The sequence below is a fragment of the Chroicocephalus ridibundus genome, chromosome 2 (genome assembly GCF_963924245.1).
Source record: "Chroicocephalus ridibundus chromosome 2, bChrRid1.1, whole genome shotgun sequence".
Lineage (NCBI taxonomy): Eukaryota > Metazoa > Chordata > Aves > Charadriiformes > Laridae > Chroicocephalus > Chroicocephalus ridibundus.
The window spans coordinates 48,007,568-48,024,025 of record NC_086285.1 but is presented as its reverse complement, the minus strand read 5'-3'; the positions used below and the strand labels follow the sequence as shown (position 1 = coordinate 48,024,025).

General features: G+C 42.0%; 2 protein-coding genes across 6 annotated transcripts in view; one reads left to right on the top strand and one right to left on the bottom strand.

The window, feature by feature from the left end:
• The window catches only part of ACAD11 (acyl-CoA dehydrogenase family member 11), a 36,554-nt gene extending 22,636 nt beyond the window's left edge, over window positions 1-13,918 (top strand). Inside the window, exons 14-21 of one of the 3 annotated variants that reach the window (XM_063325308.1) lie at window positions 3,961-4,027; window positions 5,553-5,638; window positions 5,832-5,903; window positions 6,785-6,939; window positions 8,743-8,859; window positions 9,323-9,432; window positions 9,895-9,963; window positions 13,228-13,918. In XM_063325308.1, the coding sequence (XP_063181378.1) occupies window positions 3,961-4,027; window positions 5,553-5,638; window positions 5,832-5,903; window positions 6,785-6,939; window positions 8,743-8,859; window positions 9,323-9,432; window positions 9,895-9,963; window positions 13,228-13,414 (863 nt within the window). In that variant the 3' untranslated portion in view covers window positions 13,415-13,918. The other 2 variants (XM_063325311.1, XM_063325309.1) reach the window with 2 other exon arrangements.
• DNAJC13 (DnaJ heat shock protein family (Hsp40) member C13) overlaps window positions 12,188-16,458 on the bottom strand; it is a 54,778-nt gene continuing 50,507 nt past the window's right edge. For 2 of the 3 annotated variants that reach the window (XM_063325306.1, XM_063325307.1), the window contains 2 exons: window positions 15,746-15,845; window positions 12,188-12,504 (listed from right to left, as the gene is read on the bottom strand). In XM_063325306.1, coding sequence (XP_063181376.1) covers window positions 12,407-12,504; window positions 15,746-15,845 — 198 coding nt within the window. In that variant the 3' untranslated portion in view covers window positions 12,188-12,406. Of the gene's footprint in view, window positions 12,505-13,924; window positions 14,037-15,745; window positions 15,846-16,458 lie in introns of all 3 variants that reach the window. The other variant, XR_010069875.1, reaches the window with a different exon arrangement.

The window sequence follows — 16,458 nt, the reverse complement described above, 5'->3', positions numbered from 1 at the left end:
GAAGGCAGTTCATGTAAATCCTGTGCTGTTTATTACGGTACCTCAGCTCCTTGTTACTTTGCAAGATGCCAGGAAGACAGAACCTTCCGGTCAGGGTACAGAAATAATACCGTCGTGTAATACTGCATTTCAGTATGGCCCTATAAGCTCAAAAATAACAAAAAGTATTTTATAAGTAAAAGTGAATGCACAATGACGATGGATCTTGTTTAACTAGGAAGCGCTTGTGACTGTGTAAAAGTGGAATGAAGGTGAGAAAAAAAACTCCTACGTGTTGTTGAGAGCAGCTGTTCTCACTGGCACCATCTGAGACTGGAATGACTAACAGCCACGTTCAGTGGCAGGACAGCGTAGTCCTTGCTGATTAGCTGCAGAACCCCAGCATTGTCTCTGGCTTTACTGGTTGTAGCCAATTTGCTCGCAGATACATTATGGTCTTTACCATACATGAACCAGATGCCCAGCAGTGTAATCTAGAGAAGATGAGATAAAACTATGGAACATACTGTGCTAGTAGATAGAAATTACTGCAGGCTCTTAGGGTGTCCACTCTTCTCCATTGGAAGATCCTCATATTACCACAATTAATACCACACTGCCATGCACCCTACTGAGTCCAGTTTCTTCTTGTAGAGGAGTCCAGAACTTGTGTTTATCAGTGCCTTTGTAGGAAGCTGCCAAGTCTGTAACTTCATCACAGACCCCCGATCTTTAGCAGTGAGAGGTAACCCATCGGTGCAGCAGCCAACATGGCAAGAGTCATAGGTGTTCTGGGCATTCAACTAGTAGATTATCTTGCCTTATCTTGGGGTGCTATTGGCTTCTGAAACCAGATTATATGGCAGCTTCTTTAAGTAAAGGTTGTATTGTCCGTGTCTGTGCCTCATTAGTACTCGCCACCAGAAAGAACATGTATGAGCTGATTGTGTGAAGGTCAGTTATCTTAAGCGTGTTACACCCCCTGATAGCAAAGATCAGGGTTCTGATAGGATTGTGATCAACCCTCTAAGCACATTTTAAAATATCGTTGTCTTTGCCTATGTGAGTGCCATGAAGAGTTAAAAAATATCATACATTAGTTAAACTTACAGTGTTCCCCAATGTAGCAGCATTGTGGTGTAAAAGTTTTGGCTAGGTTGTGCAGACATATACATTAAAAAGCTTATCAATATGGAAATGGGCTTAAAACTGACCTTCTAAAATCTCTACTATTTCTATTTGTTCAATTGTGAGTTTCTTGCAAAACTACTTCTAAATCCTGCCAAAACGACAGGCTTCTCTGACTCTTCCCCCCATTCTCCAGCAGCCTTTTTTTGAATTCTGTAAGGAATGTAAAAATGCTATTTAGAAATGAGGGATTTATTGCATCCAGGCAGTCTGCATTTCTTCCAAAGCACTGGAGTCTTTCAGAGTCTTGCATTAGACCGGAACTTCTTTTTGGCATTTATGGGTCAAAGTTGTGTAAAATTTGTTTTGGATTTTCAGAAGTTCAGACTCTAAGGAGTGGAAAGGCCAGGAATCTGCCTTCCTTTGCTGTGTTCAGTTGGGAATAAGTACATATGAAATGGAGATACTCGTTTGCCTTCCAGAAACTTGTACTGATGATTTAGAGAGTCTAACCAGATGTTTAGTTCTCAGTGAACTCCTCACTAAGTTCAATAGGAAAGCTGCTTCTGATTTTTTTTCTTTTGTACAACACAGTGACATTTACCTTTTTTTGAAGCAGGGATGTAACTTGAGGATTGTTTACAAAACAGTTTTTGTAGAGATTCCATAAAGTTGTAGAGATTCCATCTTTTGTTGTAAACCTCACTTCAAGAAAAATGTGGTTTAGAAAACACCACTTGTGCAATTCTTTACCTTCTGTGGAAGAGTCAAATACCCCTTAAGAGTACAGCATTTCTCTTTTCAGGGTAGTACATTGCAAAGCATGTGTTGTGGGTTTTTGGGGGATGGTCACCCGCTTGTTGCAGTTGCCCAAATGAGCCTACTGTTTGAGAGCTACCTTTCTTTTTTCCAAGCTGGTTTATTCCCCACCATCTCAGGTTTTCAGTGGGATATTTCAGCTCGTTAGCATTGCATTGTACAGCTCTTGGGACACACACCACACGGACACACACACCCCCCCCCGGCTTTGAAAACAATGGCTGAATAGCATATTGCAAAAGCAGAAAGTAAACAGCTAGCAGTCTGGTGCTCAAAATGGGCAGCGTTTATCAGAACGAGGTAAATCTCTCTCCCACTTCCCGGCCATCACAGTGGTTGTTCGTAGGAGGAAGTAGCTCAGCTCAAAGCCAGGTGGTTGTATTGTCGAGACCAGAGGCTCCCAAAACCTTGTGATAAGAGCTGCCAGAGAAAAAGTCATTTTTGTTTCTGACCTCAAAACAAACCGAGTTGATACGGATCAAGTCTTGAATTAAATCTCGGCAAAGCTTGTGTTATGCATTGAGATAGCAATAAAAAATTTACTGATTGTTACATATGTCAGGTATAATCCTGCCACCTTTTCCCTAGCTTTTTTGTCTGTGTGAGACTTTGAAAGGAAAGAGAGCGTGCTTTGGTACTAAGCAACCTTTAAAGAAATAACATAGTGAGGATTAAGGCTCTTAGAAATAAGATACCATATTAATTAGTGGTAGATTAGTAGTCCTTCTCTACGACTTGTACATTAAAATGCTAGCTTTATGCTACAAAGACACATCCCAAATAATGTTATCAATGGCTTGAAATGCTAGCAGATTATTTTCAGGTAAGGATTTCCACTCAGATCTTTCTTTGAAGTGCAAACTAAAGTCATTTTCATAGAATCATAGAATCTTCATGGTTGGAAGGGACCTTTGAGATCATCGAGTCCAACCATACACACACTAAAAAACCCCTACAATCTCTGTCACTAGAGCATGCCCTGAAGTGCCAAATCTAGACGTTTCTTAAATACCTCTAGGGATGGTGACTCAAGCACCTCCCTGGGCAGGCTGTTCCAGTGCCTGACCACTCTTTCAGTAAAGTAATTCTTCCTAATATCTAACCTAAACCTCCCCTACCACAGCTTCAGACCATTTCCTCTGGTCCTGTCATTGTTCACCTGGGAGAAGAGGCCAACACCCACCTCTCTCCAACCTCCTTTTAGGTAGTTGTAGAGGACAATGAGGTCTCCCCTCAGCCTCCTCTTCTCCAAGCTAAACATGCCCAGCTCCCTCAGCCTCTCCTCATATGACCTGGTCTCCAGACCCCTCACCAGCCTGGTAGCTCTCCTCTGGACACGCTCCAGCACTTCAGTGTCCCTCCTGTACAGCGGGGCCCAGAACTGAACACAGTACTCGAGGTGAGGCCTCACCAGTGCCGAGTACAGAGGCACGATCACTTCCCCGCTCCTGCCGGCCACGCTGTTCCTGATACAAGCTTGCATGAAGGGGGGAAAAAAACTTAATTCCAGAGAAGTTATGCTGAAGTATTAGCAAAGTCATCATGATAACCCTTTGACAGCCTTATCTGTGTAATTTGTTTTTAATGTGGTTGGCATTTCATTCCCACATAGATTCTCTGGTCTTTATAGTTTTAAGAAGTTTTACTTTTTAAATGGCAGGATTTTACCTTCAGGTATGCTTTTGTATCACACTTATTTGCTTAGCCATGTTCGAGACAGAAGTAATTAGATTCCATTTCAAGTACCTTCTTGTTCCCTTTTCATAGGAATAGAGGATGGAGCTGGATCTGGGAGGGGTTGGATATTTGGCTTTTCGTGGTTCCCCTCCCCATGTCAACTTCCTTTTACATGTTAAGCAATAAGATGTATTTTGTTTCAGACTCATTACTCAGAGTATAAACACAGAAGTAGATTGCATGCTTTTCCTCCTGTATCACGAAAGGAAGAGAGTAAGATTTATTCGTATTAAATTCATTTGATTCTACATTGAGATTTTTATAATTGAAAACTATTTTTGCGTTTGTGACTTTAAGGTGCTGGGAACCCAAATTGCAAAGTTGCGATTGTAATGGGCAAAACCAAAAACTCCTCAGCATCCAGGTAAGGATTCCTAGGAGACTCACAGAGTTATCTAAAACTTGTTTCCTGGAAGAGTCACTGCTTGCAAAAGTTTTGTTCAGTGAAATGCCATTAATTGCCTTGATCAGTTGGATGCGCTCGTGAATTACAGGGGAGTTTTAAACTTACGCATGTGTCTGTTTAGAGAAAAATGTTGCTGACCAAGCTCCTGTTTTGCTGTCAGCTGCTGATGACTGAAGCCTCCCAACCCTTTCACTGTCACCAGCTTGCATCCACATGCTTCCATTGCACTAGCTCCAGTGTTCGTGCAGCTGTGGGATGAATTGGATCAGGAAATTTTGGGGGGGTTCAGTAACTTTATCTTGGTCTCATTAGTTTTAGTCTGCATCAGTTGTTCAACCAACAACTATCTCTGGCTTACAATTTATTTCATAAGTATAGTATATAGAAAAATTAACAAGAGTAAGAATTGCTTGCTTAAATGATAATAAACCCAAAACTTTTCAGAGCTTCCCTGACCAGAATGAGTACAAGTGGCACATCAGAGACCTGAAGTTATCTACCAGGTTTTTCACAAAGTTATCTGTAGCTAAAGAAAGTTAAGTTTGAAACATGAGATGTTTGTTATGTGAAGTTGTGTGAGCAGAGAGCGTTGCACATCTTTAATCAGACCTGCTCATTCCATTCCTATATGTGTAAATATTATACTTCCCTCTTCTTGTTTAAAACAAATATGTTGTTTAACTCGTATTACCAACCTAAAATTGCCTTTTACAAAAACTTGCACAAGTGATGAATAAAATGCTTCGTGACTGATTCCATTAAAATCACACAGCTTGTGACACAAAAGAATTGGAACATTTATATCTCTTAAGTTGGATTTTAGCCCAAATTCCACTGCTTATCTTAAGTTTTTAGAGTTGTCTGGGTTCTATTGAGAAGTAAACAATAACTTGCTTACAGCATACAGGATGCTTTTCCAACAGACAATGGCATCTGTTGAGCTCTTCCAAGCCGCACAGAAGTTCATGGAGGGCATTCCGTGATAGTGCACTTGCTAGAACTGGAGCCTAAAGTCAGGCACATCACCTCCAGTTCTGTGTGACTGCTAACTGACCTTAAATATTCTCAAGGAATTTAAACATGGGGATTCTTTTCCTAAACTATAGACAGGCCAAGATGATGATGATGATGATAAACGTGTTTTGAGGAAAAAAAAGAAAAATGCATGTGTGGGGGTGGGGAGAAAATGGACTGGGTAATACAGAAATACTTGCACAAAAGTGACAGAAGTACTAGTTTTTAGGTCGTGGTGCCTTAGATGCCAGTAGTACATTTTTATTTGTTGCCTAGTGATTCAAGGAGCGTTGGAGGATGCAGGCCACACTGCATGCAGGCAGCATGGTTGCAATCAATATAGGTAAATCTCAACACTGGCTTTATGTGAGTGCTAAATTGAAGATAGAAATTAAAAAAAAGAAGTGGAGGGAAGGGACAGAAGGGAACCTCAAACTTAATCGTAACTTGTGCGTTTTGTCTTGATCAGGTACGAGCAGCACAGTATGATTATTGTTCCCATGGACACTCCAGGGCTGAAGTTGATAAGACCTCTCTCAGTGTTTGGTTACCTGGGTAGGTGATAATATTTATCAGCTATATGCGTATTAATTTGCTAGCAGTCTCAGAAGCTGCAGTAATATTAATAAATATGGTATGTGAAATAAATCAGTAAAATGCATATATAGAGAAAGGGTTAGGAATTGAAGACCTGTATGTTTATCTTCCTTCGTTTTACCCTGCTGTTGTATTGTCTCTATCCCTGTAGATGAGATCCATGGAGGACATTTTGAGATACACTTTAATGATGTGCGAGTACCTGTCTCCAATATAATACTGGGTGAGTTTCTGTATTGACTCCTTTTTAATACATACAGCAATGAACCAAGTTTCATGAAATGGTGGTTTATTTTATGAATCACCATAAGTTATTGTAAAGAACTACAGTTAGTTGAGCCGGGATCTCAAACGTGTTAAGAGGGAGTCCACTCTTCCTTCAGCAGTCTACCTGCTGTGTGAATGTAACTTGTTTAGAGCAGAAAGGTGATGGAAGGAAGCAGAACAGCCGTAGCTGTCATGTGAGAATCACTTTCCTGAAGCAGAGCTAAGCAGAAACTGTTAGCAGGGTTCTTTCCCCAAAACCAGTTCTCATAGACTTTACAGACTTTGAAAAAGAGCGTTCTCCTTTAGTCCATGGACGTACAAGCCTGGGTGCCTGCAGGCTTAGCAGAACTGAAAAAAAAGAACAAAAGAACAAGCAGGCCGGAACCATGACCTTCTGGATGGAGAACTTTGCTCTACTTCTCTCACTTACTATAAATCCCGATTTCTTCTATTTCCTCTCTGCTATTTTTATTTTGCCAAAAGAGCTTTCTCTCTTGAGTAGCTGTAGGACCTGGAAACCTCAAAGTCTTCCCCCAGATTCTTTTACCAAATCTCATAGAGGTATTTTTCAATGTTAGAGTAACAACATTTAAATTAAATCAGGTAAATCAAACAAACCCTAAGAAACCACGTAAGAGTGCGCTTTGTGCTGTAAGTATTATTAGCAGCATGTCCATGTGGACCTAGTTGGAATACATAAGTAACAGTTCTCCAAAATAAACTTCTAAGAAGCTTGCTTCTAGCTCTGGTGCTAAGGGGCCGCTTCTGCACAGAGCCCTGGACCATTTCAAGAGGGAATCAAGGAGTCTGCATGTGCCTGTTCTTCTTTCCAAGCAGGTGAGGGCAGGGGATTTGAGATAGCTCAAGGTCGGCTTGGGCCAGGCCGTATTCATCACTGCATGAGGTCCCTTGGTGCCGCTGAAACTGCTCTACAGATAATGTGCCAGCGCGCAGCACAGAGGGAGACTTTCGGCAAGAAACTGTATCACCACGTAAGCATGTTCCCTTTTTGTCTCAATTCACATGCTCCAAACATCACCCTTTGTTTTGCCCATACAGAAGCTTGTGACTCGAATAATGGACACTGCAATAGGTGTGCCCTAATCTTGAATCCATATTCATAACGCCTCAAGTGGCGAGGGAAAAAAATCACATTGCGAGGCTCCTATTTTTCACTGTAACTTCCAGGATTATTTTTTTTTTTCCTTGCGATGAATTGGGTATCCTCTGCTGGATTTGAATAGGTTTTGTCACCGTGTTTTTTTCCTCTGCTTTCACTGATCAGTTTGGACAGCTTATGTTTCTGTAGTTATAATCTGAATTCACCATTTTTGTGTATCAAACTTGTCACCCAGTATTATTACCAGAGACAGTCAAAGGTCTAAATTTGACTTTGCTGATCAATTATTAGTACTCACTTATGAAAGTACAGACCAAACCAAAGCCATATGGGGATATTTGGTCTTTTCTGGCTCTGGAATTGAAATACTGGTTCATGAGAGAGAGCGCTCTCTAGAATAATGAAAAGATGACAGTTTGCTTTGTATAGGAACCATCAGTACTTAGTAGTTGACCTGTCAAATTTCAAGAGTTTGTCAGTCTTATCCAACAGATAGGATGACTTTATTGGAAAAAACAAGTAAAAGCAACGGAAAGAGGAAACTGAATTAATGTCTGGCACAGGTTACAGAAAATTGTTTGTACAGCTCCAGAGGGAATAATCTCACATATCCATTTTCCAGTCATGTCATTGCCAAACTTCCATTCACGCCTGTAACCTAGAATTAATGAGTTGGATGAGGAGCACTCTCTCAGAAGCTCATTCAAGTAAATCCAATGTTTGATAAAGCCTCAGGCAAGACCTGGGTGGGGGGCAGCTGCGTAGCCAGCCTGGGTTACCCACAGCTTGGGCACAGCTAAGGAAGCAGGGAGGCTGCAGGCTGCCTTGGGTAACAGGCTGACTGCTGCCCTGGCAGTTAGTTACAGCCCCAGGAGCTGTTGTAGAAGTGCGTCTGAACACTTTCACCTGGCATGAGCTAAGCTGAGCCCCCAGCCTTTGTGCTGAAGCGAGTGCCACACGTTCGCTCGTGCCTCCTGCAGCTGCTCAGGCTACAACATCCTGGCTCCAGGCAGGAGTGCGTGCCCGAGGCTGGCGCAGGCGCCAAACAGCATCACAGGAACTTTTTTTCCTACTGTGGTATGTTGGCTGCAGCTGGGAATTAGATAAGAGGAACAGGGAAGGGCTGCCAAGACCATAACTAATTTATCACCAATGCAAACAGACAGATGCAGCAGGCACCACCCTGCAGCTGTTTGCTTGGGGGTGTAACACACCATCACCACTAGTCTGAGGGAACCAGAACCAATTCTTCTCCTCTTTCACCCCCCCTAGTTTTTGTATACTGGGGCATGTTACACAGAGAGATGGCTGCAAGTCGTGGTAGCAGGTAAAGGAAAGCAGGGAGTACAACACAGGCTTTGGAGAGCTTCAGGAAAATGGCTAGCAGGCAGAAAAAGAGAGTTTGCCAGAACCAGGAGTTTTTCCCCTTTTCCTGTTTCCTGCCAGGAAGAGAACTGCTCTGTCTTTAGTATTTCTGTCATTCAAGTGTTTTCTTTCCTTTTTTCCTCGTACTAGATTACCTGCATCAAACTAGCTTTAATTTACACAAGGGTGTCTCTAAATGACTGAACAGGCACATGCCAAGGAACAGGGTCACCCTCGTTAGGGCAGGTTGAGCCAGATGCCCTAGGCAGCATTAACTGACCTTTCTGGATGTTGGCTTTGGTTTCTGCAGGAAGTTATTGCCCACTGGATCGCTGAATGCCGGCTTAGCATAGAACAGGCTCGACTGCTTACGCTGAAAACAGCCAGCAAGATCGACATGCTGGGCAACAGAAAAGCCAGAAAAGAGGTAAATTTTTCTTTGCCAGCCTTAGGCTAGGACCTGGGGATGCAATACCTGCGCATTGAGCTGGTATTGCAAAATATAAGCTAAAACTTACTGTTAAAAGTTATCCTTTTAATCATAGAGCATAATTTTATGTTGAAAATAAATGGCCTTAATATGTGCTTTTGGTTGTTATGAGATGGGAAAGCATTCTCAGTTAAAAGCTTTGAGATCGATCTGATTGATAGAAGTATTTAAAAATTGAAGAAGTTTTGCTCATTTGTCTCAACACAATCAGATAGTTGGGGGTGACTGTCTCTCCTGGCACCAGTTTTATCTTACCCAGGGAACAGGAACAGCAGCGCTCTCATCCAATCCAAAGAGGAAGGAATGTTCTGTAAGATACCGGTCTTCAGTAGAACTGTTAGATAAATATTATCAGTTGCTTATGAAACTATTCCTGGTAACGCAAGTCGTCTTCTCACAGGTAGCCATGACCAAAGTGGTTGTCCCTCGAGCTGTGCTTAAAGTGATTGACTGTGCCATCCAAGTCTGTGGCGGAGCTGGAGTTTCCCAGGATTTTCCTTTGGCTTTTATGTGAGTAAAGGGAGACTTAGCTGTAGATTCTAAGTGTTATTTTTAAGATGATTTTATAACATCAGTACATGCTGTTTCACCGCAAGTAACCTGAAATAATCATCCATATGCCTTTAAACTATAAAATTTTAAACAACCGCTTTTATAATTAAATTCCACTGCAATTGCATTGCTTTACCCTTACAAAAAAAAAAAAAAAAAAAAAAGAGCTGGCACTAGACCTAAATTTTACGGTTTTTATCAGCAGCACAGAGGCTGTGTTTCTAAAGCTCAGTCTTATCCCTTATGGCCTATCTCCAGCCCACACACCTCAATCCTGTAGTATCTCTGTGTGCTAGCTCTGTTCAAAGAGACTGTCTTTGTCTTGTTGAAAGGCTGGCTATAGCGAGAATAGCGCAGAGAACTGGCTTGCTGCTGGGGCAGGATTAGAAATCTCCCCCTAATTCAGCTCTTCCGACACAGGTTTGCTTATATGAGGACCTTGCGCCTGGCAGATGGGCCCGATGAAGTTCATCTCTCAACAATTGCAAGGTGGGAACTGCTCGATCAGTCAAAGAAACTAACTGCAAAAATCTAATGTCAGCATAAAGCCATCTCAAATGGATGTTCAGTGCAATAATGTTTAGGGTAAAATTGAACGAATACAAAAACTTAATTCTAGCTTGAAGCAATAGATATTCTCTCAACTTTTACTTGTCATTACTACACTTAATCAGAGACTTGCTTTTAAGAATTTGCAGAATGCCATGTAAATACCAGAATCTGGGTTCTTTATAACACTAAATAAAATCTATTTTCCAACAGTCCTAAAGTGCTTTATTTGCTCTGAGCCAAAGCCCTCTTTATCCTTTTATTGTACACAAAGCAGTTTTGACTCAGCAGTTTCACCCAATTTAGTTTACTGCAAGCTAGGATAAACTTTTAATTATTGATTAAATGGCAATTAAACACTTAGGGTAATGCCTTTCTTTTCCCTTTCTAAAGCTCAGCTGCATCCAACCCTCTCTTCTCCCCAGTTCCTGCCCTCAGCTGCCCTGCTTTTCACTGACGCTACACTCAGACCTTCCCTCACCTCCCCTCACGTGAGGCTGGGGGCAGCATGGGAGGTCAGCTGTAGCTGCTCCTCGGCTGTGTTCCTCCAGATGCATCTCCTCACCTTTTTCCTTATCGATAGATGCCCCTTTTGTCTTCCCTTCTGTGTCTCCTTTTGTGCATCCTCACAAGCCTCCTCCTGGCTGCTGGCCTCAGCTGCTCCCAGCCTTTCTTAAATATGTCTAAGCATAGAGGCAGCACCTTCCCTTCTGAGAAGCTGAAGTTTTGGCACAGGGCAGTTCCTGGCCTCCTCTGCTACCAAAACAGGCTCTGCCATTTGTGCCCAATACACCTTTGTGAAGTTGCCAAGAGTTCCTCAGCTCTGCTTCTGGAACAATCCTCTTTGACATTAGTTACTTACAAGAGAACTTTTTCATCCAGGCAGATCACAGCATGCTGTGGCAGGGGTAGTTCTGCTTCCTATAACCTTAGGACAATCACTTTTCAACTTACATAGGGCTGATCAACAATTAGCTTAAGGATACAAGCGTTTACTTTTCGCATGAACAAACCAGCCACCTTAGCGTAGTGTGTTGGAGAGAAGATGTCCTGTTTGGCTCAGTCTCCAGGATGAGACTTCATCAGTTCTGTCCTTGAGCCCACAGCCAAGACTTCACCTGAAGGGTGTTTGAACAAAGGCTGCTGAAGTCGGGCAGGGTGGTACAGTTCCAGAGTACCTAGAACTGAGGGCATTCCTCAAATAAGTTTCTTACCTTATATCAATTCATTATACCTAAAAACAAGATTATAGTCTCTCTTGAGAAAGCAATAATTATTGTTTCTATTTCCATCCATCTTAGTTTCCTTTTCCTTCCTGCCAAGGATGCGTCCTAGGAAGCTGAGAATGTCAGCAAGTCAGTGGCAGAAATGCATTTCAAACACAAAACGCTGTACTGCTGCTACCTGTGGCTTTGGAGTTCTGCTCCAGGCTGTCAAAACCTGCACAATGCCTTCTTCCAAGCAAGAAAGCCCAGGAACCCTATTTAGCCACACTGAAATTAAGGTCTCTGACCACCCTCATCTCCCACACCCTCAAAGAACAGCTACAGAAGAACACCACCTTTTATCTCATTAACAAGGCTCTTAATTCCCTTTATTTTAAAATTTTATGTACATATGAATGATCTGTATAATGTACACTCAATATAGAAAGTTTTTATATACTGGATAATGTATAGAACATTTCACAATTACACTAATTTCTTACATAACATGTCAACTTTAAGTTTGTGGTTTGTTTTTTTTTTTTTGCTGAAGCTTTGTCAATTTGGTCAAGCCAGTTGTACATACAAATGTCTAATGCTGTTTGTGTCAGGAAGAGGATAATGTTAATGATTAAGGACATCAGTGAACTGGTGCAGGGACAAACCCTTTGCAAGTTATGTTCAATGGGGGTGATCACATCAGACTGGGAAAAGAGGGGATGCCCTTTTGGGGGCATGGGGGGGTGGTTGGTGAGGTCAAAGTGATTTTAGCCCAATTCCTCTAGACTGTAGCTCAACTCCAGTCATGCTAATTCACAAAATATAAAAACTAGGAAAGTTTGATTCACAGTCTTGTAAACAAATATAAAGGAACAAAATGTGCTTATGTACAACAAGAAAAAAAAATTCTTGTGTACCCATTTCAGCTGATCCACAGAGTGCTTTCTTGTGTTACAGTGTGATAGTTAGAATCACTGATGTTTTCCTAAAAAAAAAAAAAAAAAGAAAAACCAAAAACAAAAAACCCCAAACAAAAAAACAGTCATAGAAAAAGGAATAACACTGTCATTAAACACTTGGAAAGGCAGTAAGTTCACTTCAATGTGTTGGAGGAAAAGTGCTGTTCCTCATCACTGGCCAGTCTGCCTTCCTGTCTCTTTCACGAGAATTTCCAGTCCTTAGCTGACATCTCCCACTTCGTTGTCTACTGGGGGTGGTACGTTGGGCATTACAGATGATGTCGTCCCTGCAGTAAGGTAACCAGCAACTCCAGGGCCTTTCAGGAAAAAAACCCAGAATATTGGTGATTAGTTTTGATACTGAAGAGCAATTGAACAGCTTTATTCCCTCCGGTAACACTCAAATACATCATCCAAATCAACCAGACACCTTAAACAAGAACATTTAAGAGTTTTCTTTTAGATTCTTTGGAATCTAGGAGCACTAGGAATTAAGGCATCTTAGTCCACTAAGTGGAGTAGCTTGTGGAGACCATTCCCAGACTTGCTCAGCACTTTTTATTCTGATGTGCCAAACAGGTTACAAAAGAACCCCAGCATTATCCATCTCACCTGCCGCCATGGAAGTGGCAGTACAGAGGGGGTGGCCTTCCCTTGCTAAGGAAAGGGCCTGCTGCTGAAGTAAAGCAAGTTCAGGCACGCGTTCCACTGCTGGGCTCCACATTTATGCTTTCAGTGTCCCAAAGGTTTTCCCAGCCAGATATTTAAAGGAAACCCAATGGGCTGCTGCACAGACAAGCAGAACTGCCTTAGGCTTGTTTAGGCACCTCTTTGTGCCTTCAGTTAGAAAAAGTAACAGCATTCTGGGGATACACAAGCTGTGCATCAGATGTAGTGAACATTTATGATTAATAAATCTCTATGTCAATTACTATAGGGGGTCAGTTTTATACTGCAGACAACCCCCCCCTTCAAAGCCTGGGGTTTAAGTTTAGTCATACAGAAACTTTCAACAAATGCAATAAAATCTCATGTTGCAGCACCAGCTGTTTCAACAGCACTTCTTATCAGATTAACGATTATAGAAAACTGTCAACTCTCAACATCTTCCTGCATCACTACAGCATTCAACTTGGTATTAGACCTTCAGCCTACGCTGCTGATCTTCAACGTGCTAAGTTCCGCAGCATCCTTTACTCTCCCCCCACCTTAAGTCATCCTCACTAATTTCTACTAAATTTACTATCCCCTCATGCCCCACCCTCCCTTCTCACACTGCAGCCTGGAGCCACAACATCAGGGCACAGTTTGTCTCCTTGCAGACAATCCTACACTACTACTGCAAGCAGGAGAGCAAAGCGAGCAGTGCCTTTGGTAAAAAAACCCAAGCTGCCTGGCTTCAGAAGGGGACTTCTCTTTGCCAGCCCATCGGTGGCACCTGCCAAGAGCCAGACCCACTTCTACACGTGCTAGTGCAAGAATTCCACTAGTTCTTGTGTCCCTCAAACTTTTCCATTACAGAGTGTTCCTAACACGCTTCAGAAGTTTAGTTCGTCTGTAGTACCAGCAGTAGTATCAGGCAATGCAGTTGTTAGTTTGCTGCTGCTGCGTGCTCGAAGGCAGCAAGTTTATTGGCGTTTTGCACTTTGGGACGACACATTTGTTACAGTTCTACGACATGCAGCTATTCCTGGGAATGCAGCAAGTGCAGGGTGCATTTTGTGAGATGGTATCTACCTGCTTTAGAGAGCTACACAGAAGTTAGCAAGCTGCCTGGCAGAGCAGATCTAAAGCCCACTTCTCAGGTGAAGGGGACTGCTGCCAGTTAGAAGGGAAGGAGAAGAGACACCTGAGGGAAGAGAAATAAGCAAGGGAAGTTTCAAGGGAAGTGCAAACAGCAAAGCAATTTGAAGCAAGAGATAAGGCAGGTTAAAAAACAAAGCTTGTAGTTTGGTTTCCATCTATACTTTGCATTTGTACAGCATCTTCATTCTACATTTGCAAGCACTTAAACGTTAGGCAACTTAAACGCGGCACAGGCCTTAAGGCAATTGGATAGCTATATTGCCCCCAGTCCCAAGCCTTACCATGTCTGCTGTAGTTTCAGTTCTCAGCCAGTAATCAGCCAGCATTTATTTCATATTTCTAATTTATAATATTTATGAAATACCAAGGAAATTTGGTAGTGTTCTTTGTCAAAGTGGCATTAAACAGTGCAATAAACAGAAAACTACTGTTCAGAACTAAAGCACAACAACACATCAAGTGTTGCAACATACCTACTCTCAAAACATTAAACATCTGCTCCTAGAATTCCTGACTTGAAAGGCTCTTGCTTCATTTTCTTAAAATACATCCTAGTATTTCACAAGAAAAACTTTCTTGTCTATATGGCCATCTGATTTATACCTCATTAATTCAGTTATGCTCAAAAGCTTTACCAAGATTCCCATAGTTGGGTTAGATGAAGAAGTTCCACGCAGCACATCAAAGTGTTCATATTGACTTGTCACAAAGGACTTTAAAACCTTACCTGTGAGGCTAAACTAAGACCAAATGATTGTTCAGTTGATGGCTATTGAAGGGTCAGAAGTTTGCATCATGTGTTGCTTTAGACAAAGTTGGCTACAACATCGTTACATGAAATATTTTCAGATAAAGCAATTAATCTGTGAGAGCGAGGTTTTGGACTGTGATACAGCAGAATGTAGACATTAACGTTGTGTCTGTCAAGTGCTGCAGGTGAGCGGAGGAAGAACCAGAATTTGATTTGCTACGATGTAACTGTTCTAGGATTGTGTCCATGCTCTGCCATTAACCAGCAAGGAAGTTCACATTAGTTGCGATCCTCTGTGTGTGCACAGCTAGAATGCTCCTCTACACTGCCAGTGGGACTGAGGTGGCACCAGCAGGGGACTCACCCAGGATGCACCACAGGTGTGTTCAAATATATGCCGCAAGCTCCCAGTACAGGCACGTGGCCATTCCCTGCAGAGAAGGGCCCTGACAGCACACTGAGTCTGACTGGAACATGGCCTCACATTCCCGGCGATTAACATTCAAACTGTTCCAATACAACAACTACATGCCTAATACTAAAGCAGCATGATTCCCGTGACAATTAATACAGACAAAGTCCACGTGATTTTGAAGAAACTTTACTTCTCCTCCCCCAACTTTGGAAAACAATTTGTTCTGGAACTAAAATAGACCGATCCTGAGAAAGCATTTAAAATTACTGTCATTCATTAGTTCTGATTACATCTCTGCTTGATCACTACAGGGTACTTGCAAGACTTGCCAGTGTCCAGATTCCATTGCTCTGATATTTCAGAAGTAGGTACAGCAAAGACTACCCAGATAAATACATTCTCAACCACAAAAAAAGTCTGGCTTTTGCTAAGCATTTCAAAAACTTACTGTATTTTTATAGCATTGAATGTTCAGACCACATGATGGCACTAGATCCTGAGGATAAACACTATCTCCAGAGTCAAGTCTGACAATTAAGTAACAGTTCAGGATGATTCAGGACATAAATAGGAAAGGGTTGCTAACCTGTGAGGTATCCTGCTGTTTGTGTCTCAGAAATGAACAAGTCATGTTTCTGATCCTTGAAGGCACTCCACACAGAAGAACGAGACAGAATTTCATTTACCTACAGTATTTGGAGAGATTAACACAGTGAGCAAGTGCTATTTGTAGTGTTCCAGGGGAACAAGCCCATTTTCTGGAACCACACCATTCTGAAGGTATTACTAAATAGCATGGCAGGAGTTTAGGCTGCAATACGGAATAACACATTTCCAAGGAGACTGTTGCAACTTGCTTTTCCGTTTGAATTGTGCAGCTGAACGCATAATGCAGAAGATTCAAAGAGAAGTCATTTAGTAGCTTGACTTTCTCCTTCCTTCCCTAGTTAGGTGACAAGGAAAAGCAACCCTGCAGACAGCCACGTGCCATGCATCTAGAGCTGAGGTAGAACAGGACTTTCCCTGTACTATAGCAAGACGGGGACAACTTGGAGGAAAGCCCTATCCCCAGTTTCCCTCCCTTTGAGAATGTCTTCAACACAAGGGTAAGAGAAAGACACCAAGAACTAGCACAGTTACTGGAACCAATTTTACCAACTTGAATATACATCTTAACACCACAACAGCTGTCTACACCACTACAATTGTCTACACCAGCATTTATCCAGGAAACAAAAAAAGCATTTACTTCTCTTAACAGAAGTTCTGAAGAGTTGTCAGTAGAAGCCTACTAGCTTA